Source organism: Eucyclogobius newberryi, unplaced genomic scaffold (genome assembly GCF_026437365.1).
Source record: "Eucyclogobius newberryi isolate DKJ021-1_F unplaced genomic scaffold, fEucNew1.0.hap1 SCAF_16, whole genome shotgun sequence".
Classification (NCBI taxonomy): Eukaryota; Metazoa; Chordata; class Actinopteri; order Gobiiformes; family Gobiidae; genus Eucyclogobius; species Eucyclogobius newberryi.
In genome coordinates, this window is record NW_027315790.1 from 17,245,642 (window position 1) to 17,265,032 (window position 19,391).

A 19,391-nucleotide genomic window follows, 5' to 3' on the forward strand; every position below is an offset into this window, starting at 1 on the left:
TTATTTGAAGTTAACCGGGCAAAATGTATTCACTCCGTGAAACGCTTAGTGGCGGTTAATCGGTTACTGTGAACACCCTAGTGGACAGTAATTGTTGTAATCATACTGTAATTGTTTTGTTTTGTTTACAGAGCTGAGAGAAAAATAGATTATCCCTGGAACATTGAAAGCTTCATTAATTGTTTTTATAAAAAAGTCATTTGGACTGTATTATTTTCTGTCACAACCTTGAACTTTGTTACGTAATGCTCGATGTCCCAGTATAGTACAGTATTTATCTCGTTTGATATGTTTGCTTTGACTGCGTGCGCGCTAACAGCGCTTTATTTGCATGCATATTTCTACACTTGACCATTTTAGTGTCAGTAGTGTTTTGTATTTTAAGAATAGTGCTCTGAATTGAACTGATGGTAATAGCTTTAAATGTTTTTAACAATTAATTGATCAATTGAAAAAGGTCATAAATATTAAATTATAATGTTCTCTGCTGAAAACTAAATCCTGTTTGGAGTCTCATGTAAAATCTTGTGACTTTGGAAAAAAAAAAACGAAAAAAAAAAAACCCTAATAATAAAAATGTATTTCAGAATGCTGATTAAATCACAATTGCAAATGTCTTTTTCCCCCCCAGTATTTCCCAAAATGGTTATGACTTTCATGTGCAAAAGTTTAAATGCAGTGAAACGTGGACATCGTCGCTGTGTATTGGGACTCACATTCTCCGAGCCGCTCGTGTCTGGCTCTGTCCTGTCAGCAGCAGATGATGTAAAGTCCCGTTCTAGCTCGGCCCCTTCTCGTTAGCACTGTGATTAACTCATCCATTTTCCTCTCTGGGACTTGGACTCCCTCTTTAATTTCACTCATACACAAAAAACACATTTCCGTGAGTGGGGTTTGGCGCTGATTATAACACCTTACTGTCTTTGGGACTTGCCGCGTGCTTGTTCATGTTCCCCTTTGCAGAATCACATACTTCATTATCATAGATCTCATTAACAGTCTGCTAAAATATGGACGCCAAGCTGATCTGGGAAATGTTTGGCAGATGGGGGAACTTTTTTTATCTTTCAGAGTTTATCATGAATTTCTGACTTTTCCGTCTCAATAAAGCTACATCAAGTTATCAAAGCTGTATAGTTTTTTTCTGTGAAGTTGATCCGACTAGAGAAGTAAAAGTATGCAAGCTGCAAATGGAAATGTGCAGAAGGGAATAAAAAAAGACAGCGCCCAGCTAAAGACATCTGCGTACAGGTCAGATTATATTTAAATTATATGTACAGGCCGAAGTGAAATAAAATTGCCTGTGAGAATATGGATACATACATAATCAAAATCAATACTACTTTTGGTCAGACTACATAGCTATCTACCTATGCTAAACCATCAGGGCACATATATTAATGTTTCAATTAGAGTGCAATATTATATCATTAGAGATGCAGCTCCCTGGACTACTTAAGAGTGCAATTGAATTTAAACGTTAACATTTCACCCATTATTAAAGGCGCAATGGATGATTTTTCGGCGATTTGAGAACGCAGGCGGAAGTGCGCATGCGCACTCCCCCGTGCGGACTGATACAACACACACGTGCGTTTGTTTATTAGCGCAACGGAGCGCATCGCATCGCTCGTCTCCCGTACATTTCTGTCCACTTCTGCGTTAGCTCGAACTGTCTTTCTCCGTCTTCATTTTGCCCCGTACACTGAGGGAACTATATTATGATAGATCCATGCGCTTAGGCACGCGGAAACGTGGGGACGAGCCTGACGCGGCTGCAGGTGAGCGGTAGGTGCGTTTTAGGATTGATACGTGGCAGGACAAATGATTTATCCACGCCACGAGGAAATATGATAAAAAATGTGCTGAAAAAAATCATCCATACCACCTTTAAGTCAAAATGTGTTTATCTGCCACAAGTTAAAGAAGTATGGACCCGTGTGTTTGGACTTTCAGTTTGATTTGCATGTGAGATTGTCAGAGCACAGTGGATTATTGCATGGCATATTGAAGTGTGCAGAGACTTTCCTTCCTTTCACCTCAGTGGAATAGATATGTGAGCTCTTTGATATTCTCCTCTAAGCTGTGTCTCCAGGAGCTCTCTGGTCCGCTGCGTAGTGGCCCTCTGTATCCAGGATGAACAGCTTTGGCTAAGCTGATTTACAGAAAAAATGTAAACCAGGGCAAGATGCTGCCAATCGATAGGAGGAACAGACAACTGTAATCTACCGCCGAGGGCTGCTGAGCGGCTATGGACTGCACTGGATCACCAGCTCCTCTTATCTGGCTGAAAGGAGCCCTCTCCTGCAACAACATTGGACAGAATGATCCACACATATATGCAGATTGGTTTCATGGTGCAAAAGATAACATTGTCTGCAGCATCAAATTATAGATTTTCTTTTCAGCGGATAATGGGAAAATGACAGTGTGCCTAACATAATGAGTAGAAAGAGTTTTACTGTATTCCAAATAGGGCTGGGAATCACAGGTCCCTCACGATTCGATGCGATACACGGCTCACGATGCGGTAATATCACGAGTTTGCAATTCATGCGTTAATCGATATATTGCTCATGGGATTCCACAATATATCACTATTTTTAAAATAACCACGACCTTCACAAACTCAAAATGAAACACACCCATTTTAATCATCAAAACAGACGAAATGTCAAATGTTTTTTATATACACAATTTTCCTTTCTTTAAACAAAACAACACAATTATTGTGCGGTCACAACATAATTCAAGAAATTATACCAAAAATGACTCATGGCGATATATTGAAACAGTAGCCCACGATCACCAAATTTACTATCCAGATATATTGATTTTTTAAACATTTTGGCCAATATCATCCTCTTCTCATAAAATAAATTCGTCATGACATATTACACATGCTACGTGTCACCACACCAAGAGTCTTTTTTAGCATGTAAATAAGCTGTAATATATAGGCCTAACATTTCCATACCTGTGCACTACAAAAAATAAATAAATTATAATAATATAATAATAATTACACCAATATATATTCCTCCTGATTTACAGCATACAGTATGTTTGCATACAGTATATATATATATATAAGTCAGGACTTCTGTTCCTCCACTGTGCTTATTAGACTTAAATAAAATATATTCTGCTGTATTTTCCTAAATAACCCCTGCCAGTGTGTACAAACACATCGTGTATTTGAATAGTAAAGACAAAATAATGATGTTATTTATCTCTTTCCTGTGCAAATATAAAATAAAAGACGGCGCACATGAAAGAGAAGCAAGAGGCCCGCTCCGGAGCAGTCGACACCAGCCGCTCCGTCAGTGGAGGTGCAGTGTGCAGCGCTCCTCTCGTAAAACAACACAGATTTATGGATAGAATTATCATATTATTAACATAGCACTGGCACTCTTAAAAGAAGGTTTTTTATAATTAGCTGACATCAGAAATGCCCTGAGTTGGAGACAGGAAGAGGAAGTTTATGCCATTTGAGAACTCCGGAGAAGACTTTATTTTCATTTTATTTTTTTAAACAGAAACTGGGACATCCAACCTGTTGTTTTCTCTGCTCGATGTGGCAGGGAGATACTGCGCCGTCCTAATTCCAGCCATCAATAACAATCCCCGGCCTGCTTCTGTCGAGCTGCCGTGGCCCCTGTAGCCCTTGCAATGTTTACCACGCTGAAGTCTAAACGAAGCGGGCGGTGAAAGAGGAACGACTTAGTGCTGCTCCATTTTCCTTCACTTAACCGAACACAAACATGGCTCGGTAACGGAGTCACCTCAAACGACCTGTTTAGCGTTTCAGTGTGTACCCATGGCTGAATGTAGAATATGTATATTTTCTTATTTGTGGAGTTTTGTAAGTTGTTAAGTTGCCAATACAGTTTAGGTTTACTTGTGTAATATGGGTAATGTTATATAAATATGCTCTTTTGGCTTTTTGGACGCCATGGTAATTCTACATTGCCTACATTGAGCGAGTGGTTGTTTGTACACTTTTCCCACCCACAGACTCGCTCCTCTTGTGTACCAATGCAAACTCCAGCAGACTTTATTGACACGTATGTAATGAAAAAGTAGAAGAGGGCACCCAGAGATCAGCCCTTGTAAAGTGCTTTGATATGTGTTAATTTAGAGTATTCGGCACAACATTGACCAATGTAGTATTTTGTGATAATGGGGTATAATATGACGTTTGGCTCAGGCAGGTTTAGATCATTTTTTCCACAAATTACCCATCTTCTTGCTTAGATTCTCACTCTGTAATATCTGCTTTCAATAACACAACATTGTCTAGTAGTCTTAATGATTTTGAGGTACAAAGCATAACTTTGTAGAGATAATAGTAACTGAATTCTTGGAGCTAATTGGGTGATCGGCTAAACCTAACTGCGATCAAGTGTTACCTAGCAATGAAATATGATTTTGTCTGGAACGATGGCTGTTGACACCAGTGGAAAGGAACAGTGTTGTTGTCTATAACTGTTTGCCCTGCTATTCCTCTATTGTTTCTCTGGATAAGACCCCACATCGCTTTATCCTGAAATAGGTGTGGCATCTACCTCAAAAATATCCTTAAAACATAAACCTTGTCATTATTGTCCAAGTCCGTATTCCAATAGTATGTTCTCGATGTTTTTTTACCGAAAAAAAAATCGATTGAAGGTATTTTTACCCCAGACTTTGCTCTGCCTGCTGCGTTTTCCTCTGCTGGAGATGCATTCATCTCCACTTGAGTCCCAAAATACCTGGTAAAGATTTCTACCCTTGTTGATGTTGACGGCAGCGATTGCCTTGGTGTGTTCTACAGTTTCTTTGGACGTTAAGTGGAGCAGACATGTGGCTTACTTATGAAAGACACATCTGGTGTACCAGCTGGAGAAGGTCATGCAGAGGGCAGAGTCTCAGATGCTGATGGAGTTGTGGGGTAAATATTGGGATGGATGTTTGCCTCTAGACCTGCTGCATGTTTAGCAGGATGCCGCAAGACTCTGTAAATGCAGATGTCTATCATGACAAATGGCTTTTAATGATTTGGAATGTTCCTGCAGGGATACATTCAGAGTATGAATCTGAGCAGAGAAAACACTGTAAAATGATATTCACTGTGATGCACTAACCTGTTCAGACTAGAACTTGCTTATATCTTCCATCTGAAAAAAACGCATTTCTTTATTTGAATTTTTATCTTAAGTGCATTTGACCGGTTCTCGTGTTTTTGTAATAATTACTATTTTGTTTGGTGGAATAGCACCTGTGCTAAATATTTATCATAGTTATCATCAGTTAAGTGGCAGTTTGTGACGAAAAGCTGAAAAAACAAGTTGAAAATTATAGGATTTAGTAGAAAAAGCTTCAGTTGTAGTCACCTGGACTCAGTTTGAAAAAATAGACGTTTTGACTCTCATCCAAGAGTCATTGTCAATAAAAGAATTTAGATCGAGAACTCCGATATTAATACTGTTCTGTGGTAAGACCCGCCCATTGGGAGGAGCCTTCCTGAAGTAGAAAGAGTTGTTTGTTTCAACAGAAACTCCCCCCTTGTATCTACCGAGCTAGCCTATATTTCTGTTGAAACAAACAACTCTTTCTACTTCAGGAAGGCTCCGCCCAATGGGCGGGTCTTACCACAGAACAGTATTAATATCGGAGTTCTCGATCTAAATTCTTTTATTGACAATGACTCTTGGATGAGAGTCGAAACGTCTATTTTTTCAAACTGAGTCCAGATGACTACAACTGAAGCTTTTTCTACTATGGAACACGCCTGGACGAATGAGGGATTACACCGACATATAGGATTTAGTGTTAAATACTAAACAGGAATCTTTCGATCTACAGTCATTTTTGGGCTTTAGAGCGCTCCTGAATAAAAGCCGCACCAACAAAATTTACAAAGAAAAACAAATTGTACATATACGGCCCGCACCTGTCAATAAGCCGCAGTTGTAACATGAGGCAGTAAATTCTCATTTAATTGCGAAGCGGGTTATAAACTGCAGACCGCCGTATCAAATGTCTGTGCGTCCAAATTTAATTCCTCATTAGACTAATTTCTCAGTGAATATGAGTTGTATTGTAATAAAACACACAACAGTTTCAAGTTTAATATACAGAGAACACATCAGAGTTGTCCCCTCTGTCCCCTCTGTCCTTGATGACTCTGTGTGAGCTGATTTACCTGTGTCTGTGTCTTGACATCTGGTTCATTTGCTCCTGAGCTTGAGCTTAATGAGTGAGTGTTACATTGTAATATGAGATATTTACACAGAAAGATGGTCCATGGTAGTGATGCAGTGGTCTCATTATAATGCGGCAGGTTCTGTAAATATCTCATGGTACAACATGGGCACATTCACAGGTATGTGTACAATGTTTATTTTCTTTGCATATTTCGTTGGTGTGGCGTTTATTCTGGAGCACTGTTAAGCCCAAAAAGTACGGTAATTCAACAAAATGTAGGTTTTGTTGTATATTTTTACTTGTATAATAACTATTGTGCAAATTGGACAAGCTTTGGCCCTTGTTTACAGTATGTAAACACAAGCCGTTCACAATCTGGTACTAGATTTGTATCCCATTCATTTTAATAGGACAGCAAAATAAAAATATGAATGTATGCCTTTTGTAGACGACACAAACAAATAGTTGTTGTTTATATGTTTGTTACATTTGGCCATGATTAATACTAATCAAAATGTAAAAAATAAGATTCGAGAAATGTATTCACCATGTGTGTGTGCATTGGAATCCTTGTGCAGGGCTTTCAGCGGTCCAAATAAAACAGGTTTAAAAGTGTATTTGAAGCTAACCCTTCGGGGTCGACGCCCGCGCCGGCGCGTGTGAAAACATGGTCGGCTTTAGGACCCTGTAGCATGAAAACCAAACAACGTTGACGTCATACGGAAGTGGAGACCCGTAGCAACATCTGAGTTTTTGTTTTTTTCGAATCCACCAGATAAAACCAAAGTTATGAACGTTTCAATTCCATTAAAAATTTGCGGAAAAATATGCGCTCTTTTCTGCGCGCGTTACATTTCTTATAATAACTTTGTCGTCTTTTGTGATAAAACGAAACGGAAAAAAACGTTAGCCTTGTGCTAACCCGGATGTTCAGGACGCACACGAGGAACGTAAACATTAGTCACATGACAATTAGTCAAAGAGGAAGAACGAACGAGAGGAATAATACTGTTTTTGAGTAGTTTTGGAGAGTTTTAGTATTTCAAGTATTTCATTGTCAGTAATATAGTTGTGAAGCAAAATGAGGGGCACACTTCATGTTGATCAAGTTTAGACCTGGTTTAGACCTGCTTTGGTCCTGGTTTAGTCCTGGTTTAGACCTGGTTTAGTCCTGGTTTAGTCCTGGTTTAGACCTGGTTTAGTCCTGGTTTAGACCTGGTTTAGTCCTGGTTTAGTCCTGGTTTAGTCCTGGTTTAGACCTGGTTTAGTCCTGGTTTAGACCTGGTTTAGTCCTGGTTTAGACCTGGTTTAGACCTGGTTTAGAGTTCCTTCTGAACATCACTCACATGGAAGTACAAGGCCTGTGATGTGGCTCTCTGTGTCATTTTGGACTGAAACTGTTTTGAGAAGTTGCACAAATAGAAAAACGCCTGAGGATTTACCTACTTTTTATTGTAAATAGTGGTTTATTGCTTGTATATATCACAAAAATACTTTTATATGTTCATATTTGCACCCTGTGGTTCAGTTTGAACCTTTTTAAACGCTTGGTTGAGCATGTTTGAGGGTTTCACAATGAAAAAAACATAATTTTTCTAGACGGACTTTGTGTTTTCTGTGTGTGTTTAGGTCCAGTGTGTTGAAATAGTATGTCAAAGTGAAAAACTAACTAACTCATCATATAGGTGAGGTTGTGCTGAGAAAAAAGATACCCAACATTGGTCTGGTAACCATTTCTTAATGTAGTATATCAGGGCAAAATTGAAGGTACCCAAAAACGGCCCAAAAAGCTCCGGACCCCGAAGGGCTAAAACACACATTTGTGAAAAATACACATGAAATACATCATTCAATTAGGCCCGTAATTTAAAAGCCGCTGTGAGACTCGTTACTATTGCTGTATCATCGCCATGTAATGCTTGATATATTGCACTGGTGTGGATCCTGTTCCATGTGATTTTTCTTGATTTTATGCTCAAGATGTTTTTTCCCGCGTATTTTTTAAATCCTGTTGTAAGTTTAAATTCAGATTTTTGCTATTTCTAAATTGATTGACTTGGGATTGGTTGGGACAGTTATAATTTACAGTTAACGGTTGCACTTTTGTTAAAAATAATCCTCCGTACTGTACCTTTTCTTGACTATAACCTTATCATTAACTGTTATCATTAATCTAGTCTCACAGCTGTTGAATTTGTCTTTGCACATCTTTGGAGGTGTTTGACATCTGATTATTGTCTCAGTATGTATTCATAATTTAAGTGTACATTTTGTTTTATTATTCTGATGACAATATGCAGGTGATATAATGTGATTCAAGCCTCACACATAAACATTAGAGAATCATGGACATGGTAAACCCTTATAAGGAAGATAACACAGCAAGTTTCTGTTCTTTTTATTTTTAATCAGCACCCTTTTAAAAATGTGTGCTTAGACAACGTAATGGATATTATTTTTCATATCTTCAAACCAATAGCAATATCATACATTTTAAAGAGCTCCAAACAGTAGTGTTTTTATTCAAATTGAGTGGATGAGAATTAAATAAAACACTTTCCCTGTTATTTTTTAGAAGATCGTTCCTTTTAACTCCCACCACCGTACTTCCCCATCACAGAGTCTGGTTTAGAGAGTTTCCGAACAGGCCGCTCACATTTTGATGAAGTTACAGTGGAAGAATCATGACACCAAAGGCATCCAACAGATTTGATGATGGCTCATCGGCACGTTTGTTTGGCCGCCAGGCAGCTGCGAGAGGACTAAAGTAATCAGTCACATATGACAGCCTTCTCCGGATACAGACGCACTACAGACATATCAATATTTTCTGTTTGTCTTCTCCCAGCTTTACCGCAACCGAGCATCAGACCTCATTGTGTAAAACTACTCGCAGTTAATCCTCTTTTGTGGGAAAGATTACTCACTTTATTCACTTCATATTTGACATGTATGATGACAAGGAGGCTATGTATTATTTCTGCAACGAAGCAAATCCTTGTAGATAGTTGGCATGTTTAAACTAGTGTTAAACTAGGGTCACAAGACTTAAATATTCAAGGAAAATATCTATACTTATTCAATACAACTATGACAATAACAATACACTATAAATACTACTTTTTTAAGCATGTGATCTTATGCTAGTCAATCAAAATTATAATACCATGTGATTAAAGGTCCAACTTTTGTCCTATTTTTCTCAATATGGATTGCTGCCACAAATCATTGCCTGGTTTAAATATTTTTTTTAAAATTAATTATTCATTTCTGGTGTATATTTGTATTGACAACCCTAGTTCAAACTAATGAACGTTAAAAATGTTGCCTTCTACAAGACCTGTGTGGTCTTTGACTGCTTCATATGCCTAAAGTTTTGCTAAATCGTTTTAGCTTTTAGCGGTTCTTGATCAAATGCTTCTCTTCTCTGTGCACACGCTGAACATTGCCATTTTGGATGCTCAGAGATCAGGCCTGAACTACTTTAACTTGTTTTCTGTAGATTTACAAGGGATTTTAACTGTAACGTACGCGATGCCAATGCAAATGTGTATAAATAGTCATTCTAAAAGCTTGAATAACACATTATATACAAGCAGATTGCACACTGCGACCCTGAAACATACAACCGCACTGTAACCAAGACGTTTGTGCAGGAAGCGGCGTCGTGTCAAGCAACTGTAAAGTGCGCTCATCACGGTCAGGACTATTTTTAAAGATGTCAACAGCAGCAAAATAGAAGTGGAGTACTACTTGTGTGTGGGTGTCTGTCTCTCCTCTGTGCTTTTCGTATTCAGCCTCACCATCGCCTGTCTGCTGTCTGCTCTATTCCGTTCAATTTCAATGATTAAAACTGTAACTAACTATGTAAAATGATAATTCCAGGCACATTTTTTAGACCTCTCCCATTTTCAATACATATCTTTCTTTATTGTAACATAAGAATAAGGTTTAGCCAACAAATCTAGCTCATATTTTGCTAAATTAACTTTTATCTTCTGTTCTAGTATTTAGTTTCAGTCACACATGTCATCTATCATTTACCTGGCTAGATTCACATCTATGCTGGACCATGAGTGTCACCCCCTGCAGGACACTCTCTCTGCTCTGGAGAGCAGCTTCAGTGAGAGACTGATCCACCCTCGATGTGTGAAGGAAAGGTTCCGTAGGTCTTTCCTTCCTGCTGCTGTCAGACTTTATAACAAAAACTGTTAGTACTGAACACTCGCAATACTGACCTAACCTAATACTGATGTGCAACTCTGTCATATGTGCAATTGCTGTTGGAATTCATGTGCAATTCATGTGAAATTCATGTGCAATCTATGTGCTGTCGTGACACATATTCATATGCAATTACTGTCGTGATCACATGCAATGGTATTTATGTATTTATTTATTTATTTGTCTATGGGAGTTTTATTTATTTATAGGAGATCTTCTACTGAAAGTGTTTTTCAGACTTCCTATAAGTGATCTGTTCTTCTGTATCTACCTCTGTATCTACCTGCGTTGCACCAATGAAATTTCCCCATGTGGGACAATAAAGGAATATCTTATCTTATCTTACATTCCCACAAGCGTTGTGTCGCTAATAACCATGGTTGTCTTTTTAATCATTTCACCATGTTGTTATATTTTCCATATACACTACTTACCTCCATTTGGACAGAAACATTTTTGCTGTTTGAAGCTACGGCATTTTATTTTTTGTTTCTCTCGTAATAATAATTGACCTCGTCTACTCTCTCTGTAATTTCAGGAAGAGGAACTACGGCAAAGCGGAGAGGCCAAATACCAGCATTTAAACCAAGACCTGCATGTCCTCATCGAAGTGTTTGCCCCGCCCGCCGAGGCCTACGCCAGAATGGGCCACGCGCTGGAGGAGATCAAGAAATTCCTTATACCGGTGTGTTCTTCTGATCACTCTTTTCAGTGTCCAGTGAGGCAAAGGTCCGTTTTACCAGAATGCTTGAAAGTCGTACAGTAGATTCATTTTGATATCATAATTGAGCTTGTTAAATGTTAGACCAACATATGTAGATTTGTAACATATTCTAGAAAACATGTATTTATCATTTTTCATTCTCATTTTAATGTCATCAGTCTGTATGTTATCCCTTTACCAGAAGTACCGTAACGTATTGACCAATTTGTACTAGTTAGTTAGTTAGTTGATTTGGTAATTAGATAAAGACATATACATTTCTAGATTCACAAAAAACAATTAAGAAAACTTTAACGCATTCTCTGCTTTAAAATTAGCACTCAAACTGACAAAGTGCTAAAACCTCGCCAACTGCAGCTTTTTATTGAACCATTTTGATAATAAAAACGAAGCCGATCTTTAATGGGAGCAGTTACGCGCCATCCATCGTCTCCATGGCGGCGCGAATGCGTCGGTGTGTTTGGGTGGAAATGGGGATGTGACACAGGAGGTAACATCTCCACGGGCCAAATCTCTCCAGCACCAACCAGTGCTCTTCCTCCATTTATTATGTATGACCTGCCCAGCGCTCACAGCTACGATAATTTACATCTCATGATTAATTATAAGCAGACTCAGCCCCCGCATCAGTGTTGATGAAATACACGGATCGATTCGACAACATGTGCCAATCATATCAATAGTGTTATGATGAATGGCTCCCACAGGGCGATTATTTAAGTCCTTAGTCTGATTTACGCTGTATAAAAGCTGCCAATCCTTTACTTTAGATCTCTACAAAGGAAGCTAATTGTTGTATTAGTTTATCAGTCTAGATTTCTGTCTTCTCTGAAATGTTAATGCCCCTGGATTGGTTTAAAAGCTGCACTTAGAATACAATCCAACTATTCAAATCACAGTGTTAGTCAGAAGAATCACAATTTGATATTTTTGTATATTATTATCAGCTCTAGTTTTATTTTACAAAGTCACAATTTACTTCCATTAATTTGTATGGAATAGCAGAGCTATATAATCACATTCAAAGCATTTGTAGCTCATAAGAAGCTACAAGAATTAAGAACATTGTACCAGTCAAAGGCAATGTCTGTGAACTCTTATTAAACATTGCGGGATAGGGCTAATGCCTTGTAAGCTTATTTTGTCTCTTTTGTTTGTTTGGATAATGTATAACTGTTTACATTCGATTGAACTAACATTTAAATTACGTTTCAATATAAATCCACATTTCAAATAATCACTGCAAAAACAATTTCTATTTAAAAAAAAAAAACAATATTATTTTAAATTAGCTTCTGTCTCATAACATAAAAGCAGTGTCTTGAATATGTTGCCAGTCCAATATCCAAACCTTTTGTGGCTGGTCACAGCAGCGGTCGCTCCAGTACTGTAAAGTACATTAATTAGATATTCCCGGGGCTGTGGGCCTGTAGATAAAGCCTGTAATTGAATGCAGTGTAATTGAAAGCCATGTTGCGCGTGTGTGTTTGTGCGTGTTTGTGTTTTTGTGTGTGTGTGTGTGTGTGTTTGTGTTTGTGTGTGTGTGTGTGTGTGTGTTTGTGTTTGTGTTTGTGTGTGTGTGTGTGTGTGTGTTTGTGTTTGTGTGTGTGTGTGTGTGTGTTTGTGTTTGTGTGTGTGTGTGTGTGTGTTTGTGTGTGTTTGTGTTTGTGTTTGTGTGTGTGTGTGTGTGTGTGTTTGTGTGTGTGTGTGTGTGTGTTTGTGTTTGTGTGTGTGTGTGTGTGTGTTTGTGTGTGTTTGTGTGTGTGTTTGTGTGTGTGTGTGTGTGTGTGTTTGTGTTTGTTTGTGTGCGTCTGCAGGACTACAACGATGAGATCAGACAAGCCCAGCTGCAGGAACTCACATACCTGAACGGAGGCTCGGAAGACGCCAAGGTACCGGCGGTGAGGGGCAAGTCAGTCGCCCGTGCGAGAGGGACACCTGTTCCGGGCCCTCCCAGGTAACCACCCCTCCTCCTCCTCCTCCTCCTCCTCCTCCTCCTCCTCCTCCCCCTCCTCCTCTTCACCCTCCCTGCACCACTGACATATGTGTGTTGTGTTGTTGCATAGCGCACTCCTCATCAACAAGGGAGCGCGTATTATTTACAGTTAACAAGCTAATGGCCATGCAGCTTTTTCAGTAAGTAGACGAGCGGCGGATCCGGTTGCGTTCGCTAAGTTAATGGTGTCGTTTGGAGTCGCGGGACATGTAGCGGCGCCTTTGTCTGGTCCCCAAGAGCATGGATCAGCCTGTGTCGCCTTTTACACGGCAAGACAAACGGACAATGCAGAGTCTTTAGTGTTCAACTTTCAATGGCGTGTTAAGATAAGATATTCCTTTATTGTCCACACATGGGGAAATTTCATTGTTGCAACGCAGGTAGATACAAAGGAAAAGGACAGATAACTTATAGGAAGTTTAAAAAATACTCTTAATAGAAGAACTCTTATAAACAAAACACTTAAAAACAAAAACTCCTATAGACAAAACCTCTCATTTCCTAATAAGGAATTGAGGGGAAAAATAAAGATAAAATAAAATAAGGGTTAGGGGTTTGAAAAGATTTTATGTCACGTTTACTTATTACACGGATGTATTATCGCAATGTCAAAAGTCTCACAGTGACGCAGTGTCATAAACTCAAACTGTCAAAAAGGCTTTGTCTTGTTTCAGCTGCGCACTAAAATACTAAAATGATTTATTAATGGTATTGGTTATTTTTTGTGCTCAAAACATGAAAAAACTGAAATTACACATTCAAATTTTCTTTTTTCTTCTTCTTTTTATTCAAATGTCAAATGTTATTTGATAAGCACACTTTTTTTCTCATTTCTCATAAATGTTTATTTAATTTTTTTTAATTTTTATAATACATAAAACAAACGGAACAAGAGAGCGAAAAGACTAAATCAAAAAGAAATAGATTAGTCCTAAAAACAAAATAGTCAGTCAGGCATTGTCTTATTTAGTTATTATTTGTCACATTTATCCCTGTGTAAGTAAAAGTGCATTTTTCAATGTTTTAAACTAAGTTCAGTCCTTGACAGTCATACTTTTACTGTCCCTTGTTTGCTGCAGTCCAAAGTATCCATCAATCATTTCCATTGCTGTTGTTTTGTGTCCCAGATACAAAGGTAATGTCTATTTCTGAAGTTTGCCGTGTCCTGTTGAGCTCCGTCCAATATTTACAGTATGAACAATAGTCCCAAAACACCTGACATTTTTTTTAAAGTATGATTACTACAGTACCATACAATATCGCAAATTGTGACGTGACAACAACCATTCCAGAACATTTAATCTTTTTCAATTGTAGCTTTACGAACACAAATGGCATCCATGTTTGAAATATATAAACATATGGCGATCACAGTCAAACATCATAGTATTCATTTCTCTGTTGTGTTTTAAACCCTTTCAGAATGGCCATGGCACATTTCATAAAACTTTGGTTGCCAGGCACAAGTGACATCTGTGCTGTTGTTAAATGTCGCTGTACCAAAGCAAACGCAGCCAAGAATAAATAAATTCCGTCTATATTTTAATATTGAATGCGTAGTTGACTGATACATTTTTGCAATTTTATTTTCAGTCCTAACTTCTTCTTTTTTTTTCAAACAAAACATAAATAATTCAACAACACTGCGGGTTGTTGGCAGCCTAAAAGAATAATATCCGACATTATTTCCCCTGAAGAAAATAAATACAACAATACAGCGACCTGCGGATTCCGTGGCAGTTACATTTCTCCTAGACTACAATAAACTTGCAGAAAAACTTGTCTTTTGAAGGTGCAAAATGAACTCCGTATTTCCAACTAACTGCACCTGAGCACTAATATAAATGATAAGCCAAAGCACAGATGATTGGCACACACATACCTCTAAAAAACAAAAGCTGTTATGATTGAAAGTTTATTTGCCCGAACTGGGAAAAGAAGAGCTGAGTTTTCTCTCCATGGAGCAGTGAGTAAAAACAAAATCTTAACAAGAAAACATATTAGTGACAGTGTGTTTGCTTTTGTTTATGTGCAACACTGCAGGGATTCTAGGCAATCAGCTTTGCCTTCTCTCCAGGTTTTAAATGGAAAGGGTTATATCAGGCTGCTAATGTCGTCCGACTGAGTTATATGTCTACTTCGGGCTTATAAAAGATAAGAACTTTACTTTATCCTCTGTTGCATTGTTTTCACTGTTTCTCCCAGACACTTATATTACACTCATTTTTATCTATGATGTAATGTTGTTTCCCCATCAAAAACATACCTGGAGTTGTCTTTTGTTTCTTTCACACAAGTGAAACAAATCCTGCATATTTAGGCAGGATTAGGCAGTTCTTCTCTCAGGCTGAAAACACTGTGAAAACACTTGTGATGTCATTAGAGGTAAAACATGAAGTGATCCACTGTGTTTTTAAACTCCGTACACCTTCATGAGAATCAATTGAATGATTTCAGCCCTGGAATTGCCTAAATCTGAAACTACAGCTGTTGTTTTAGCTTTGTTAAACTACCACTTAATGACATCACAAGGTGGGACAGAGCACGTTTAGCTTTAGAGATGAATACCATCTTTCTTTCTTTCTCTATCTCTTTCTTTCTCCTTCTCTATCTTTCTCTCCCTCTTTCTCTTCTTTTTTCTTTCTTGTTTACGGTATAGCGTAAAACACATGCTTTGAAGATGTTCATCTACAAAAGACGTACAACTACAACTACAAAAGCAACACAATAACAATAACAATATATAATAATGCACAACAGCAACTACAATCAAAACACAAATCCAGGCATAGTCTTGATGAGGTAAACACATTCTGCCATGGCTAAAAGTTCACACGAGTTTTGGCCGGAGTGCGACTTATACTTATATTTATACTTATATACTTATACTCCGGATCGACTTAGATGTGATATTATTTGTTATTTTCACACTTGCAACCGCATTTCATACTCCAGTGCAACTTATATATGTTTTTTTCTTCTCTATTATGCATTTTTTGGCTGGTGCGACTTATACTACGGTAGCACAAAATACGGTAGCACCTTTTCACAAACTCACGTACAGGAGGAGAAGTAGCTTCACAAATAAGTTATTCCTCTGATGTACATATGCATAATGCCCTCACTGTCCTCTCAAATACATTTTAGAGCATGGATTCTCAAACTTGACCGGAATGGCTCGCGTGATGTGAATGAGAGTTTTGTCGCAGTTCCTCTGCAGCGCAGCGCGGAGAAGAACTCCTGCTGCCAAAGTCCATTTCCTCCACAAACACATAAAACACCTACTTATTCTCAAAACTAGTAATGCCGAAAGTCTTTTTCGAGTGATGACGCAGCTCCATGCAGACACGCTCACTCTTCTGTCCCCTTTCTCTCTCTCACACATCGGCCGGAGGTTGAGGTGGTGCCGTTTGCGCATCAGTTTTAGATAGAGGATGTTTACGAGTTTTATATATTTTTTTGACGCATAAATGACCAATATTAACCTGGGTGGGTTCTGTATTCGAGGAGAGCCGTGCAGAGGAGGGGAAACTTGCCTCTGTCTCACTTGATACCCGACACTGTTGACTCGTGGGTTGTCTTTTCACCCACAGGTCAGGGTTTCTAATTCTAATTAAGTCATTGCTGGTTGGGACGCTCCAGTATCTTTGCATTTGTCCGCATCTCAGTTCAGTTCCTCGTTTGTAATAAAACAAGAAAACAGTCTGTGCAGTCCTCACTGTCCACAATCGCTCAGCGTGTGAGCTGGTTTGTCTTCGTCTGTCTTCCTCTGCTCCTCCGTGTGTGACGCAGAAGAGAGAGACGATGCCAAGGAGAGACGATAATGCACAGTTTTTCCTTGCACACAGAGCGCAGCGCCGTGGACAGAACTGTGGAAACGGACTGACCCACACACTGACCACGCAGCGGAGAGGACAGTAGTGACCGTCAGACGCTTGTCAGTTTCCTGCCCTCCGTCTTAGATAGATTCCTTCAACAAATGCAAAAGTGAAAGGCTTGTCTGTCACTAAGAACAGTTCAGTGGCTTAAATGTACAGATAAAAAGTCTATTTCTCAATATTACATTCATAGCTCAGTTTACTTTAAAAAAAAGACACCCCCCCAAAAAAAAAAAAATGCTCTAATGTTTGCACACCTCAAAAACATTTTAAATTTGTTTAACTGAACAATTGAAGCATAGAATTTGACTTTTTCAATTCTTTATTCGTATTAGTTTAAATTAGTGATGGGTAGATTGATACCAAATATTGATACTGACAGGGGTATCAATAAGCACTGCGTATTTAAAAAAAAAAATCAAATTACGATTTTTTTGTTAATACACTTTGTAATATTTGTGTAATACATTGTTCATAGTTTATGTTTTCTGCACATGCATTTACTATTCACTCTAGTTCAAGAAGCGGTTGACAGAAATGTTGCCATAAAATTGTTGAGTTTCAATGCATTTTAGTACAAAACACATTAGTATCGGCATCAGATCGATATCGCGATATTTTCCATATCGATACTTGGTATTGGATCAAATAAAAATCAGTGGTATTGCACATTACTCGTTTCAATGATCAAATGTGAAGTGTATTATCGGTGCCAATCCATGCCTGAACATACAAACACAACTCCCACACAATATAACTTTCAATTGTCACATTTATTTCGAAGTCGGGAAAACATTTTGGTGTAGAAAATAAAAAATGCCTGCCAGTCAGCGTGTGGGAGTGCCAAAGATTTCTGTGGACCTACTATTCCACTCCTACGCACCTGTTGCAAGGAACAGATGTGCAAAGGACAATTTCCTCAACTTTAAAAAACAAACTATTCAACAACTTCTCCGAAAAAATGCGTAATGTGCATAAAATCTCTAAAACAAAAATATATGTCGTGAATGTAGACGAGATGACAGATTCTAACTACATTATATACGATACATTAAAAGTAACTGTATGACATTTTTGGACAGAATCCTTTGGCAAGACACTTAATCATTTCTACACAGTTCAGGAATAGAACCCTTTTACCGTGAGCGTACTTTGCTTCTCGTATTGATTAGCAAAACTTGCCTTGCTCTTACCGGAAACCTAAATGCTAAAAAAGAGCATTAATGTTCCCCAAATTTCGGCTATCCAACATACATTTTTCATTTGCTGTTAAATAGGCAATCTACTCCATATTTGAACCAGATCTAATGTGTTTCAACAGACAGAGACTATAGCCTGTAGTAGAAATAATAGTAAATGCCCATTATCATTAGCCAAGTTGTGCCAAATTTCCATAAAAAAGCCTTTATATGTAAATGCCCTTGGCTATGTAGCATTCCTGTGAACCCACGCTAATTCGGCCTCTCCGGAGACCCAACAGGACTACAAATAAAATACTCCATTGGCCATTAGACGACGCTAAAAGCTTTGTGTACGCCACTAAAAAGGAACAGACCGCGGCGTACTTTTTGTTCTTTGTTTTTGAAAAGAAAGCACAAATCTTTCATCAGTTTTAGGAGATAAACAAGGTCAAACAGAAAGATGTGGCGTTCCTTCAGGTAAAATATACTGTGGTGAAAACGAGGCAGTAATTCGCATTTTACAGCTGATAGTCAAGACCCAAAGGAGACTGTACACGCGCTTTTAAATTAGGAATATTTCGGTTTGAGTTGAAAAGTGGATGTTTTATCTATGTTATGGGCGCCCAGCAAGGACAAACTGGATACACTTATACTTGTATTTCATGAACTACTTTAGACATAGCAATAAAACGCAGATCACAATAAAAATAGTAGACGTCATAATTTATGTAGTTAACTATGACGACACAAGAGTAGAGGAGTTTCTTATTAAAACAAAACATATTGGTATTATTTTACATATTATTTTCAACACTGTATGCTTCAACAATTATTTCTAGTTCATTATTAGTGAAGTATTAGTGATTATGTTCGTCTTCTACGTCTTTGCCTCGCTGTGTCGTAGATGTGCTGTATGTGAAGTAATGTTCTCTGAAATCTATATTCATGTTATGTAGTAAATGACTGCAGGCCCAGAATGTGAGAGTAACATATATTTCAGTCTTTACTATCAGTGTTTATGGGTTGTAATCCCTCCTGGCAGTTGTGCTTTGGGAGCCACACATTTCCAAGTAACGCCCGGGGCTTTATTCCAGTACATAGTGGGATTATCGTGAACTTCAACTAGAAAGTGCACTTCATACGTAAAAAAGAACCAAAATGCAACTGATACTTTTTGGTTGAAATTGTAGTGTTTGTTT

At 38.2% G+C, this 19,391-nt stretch overlaps 1 protein-coding gene across 3 annotated transcripts in view; it reads left to right on the top strand.

Moving 5' to 3' along the window:
* Positions 1-19,391, top strand: part of LOC140361861 (KH domain-containing, RNA-binding, signal transduction-associated protein 3-like) — a 133,354-nt gene that overhangs the window by 73,513 nt on the left and 40,450 nt on the right. For all 3 annotated transcript variants that reach the window (XM_072447748.1, XM_072447749.1, XM_072447747.1), the window contains exons 4-5: positions 10,952-11,098; positions 12,955-13,094. In XM_072447748.1, coding sequence (XP_072303849.1) covers positions 10,952-11,098; positions 12,955-13,094 — 287 coding nt within the window. The remainder of the gene's footprint in view (positions 1-10,951; positions 11,099-12,954; positions 13,095-19,391) is intronic.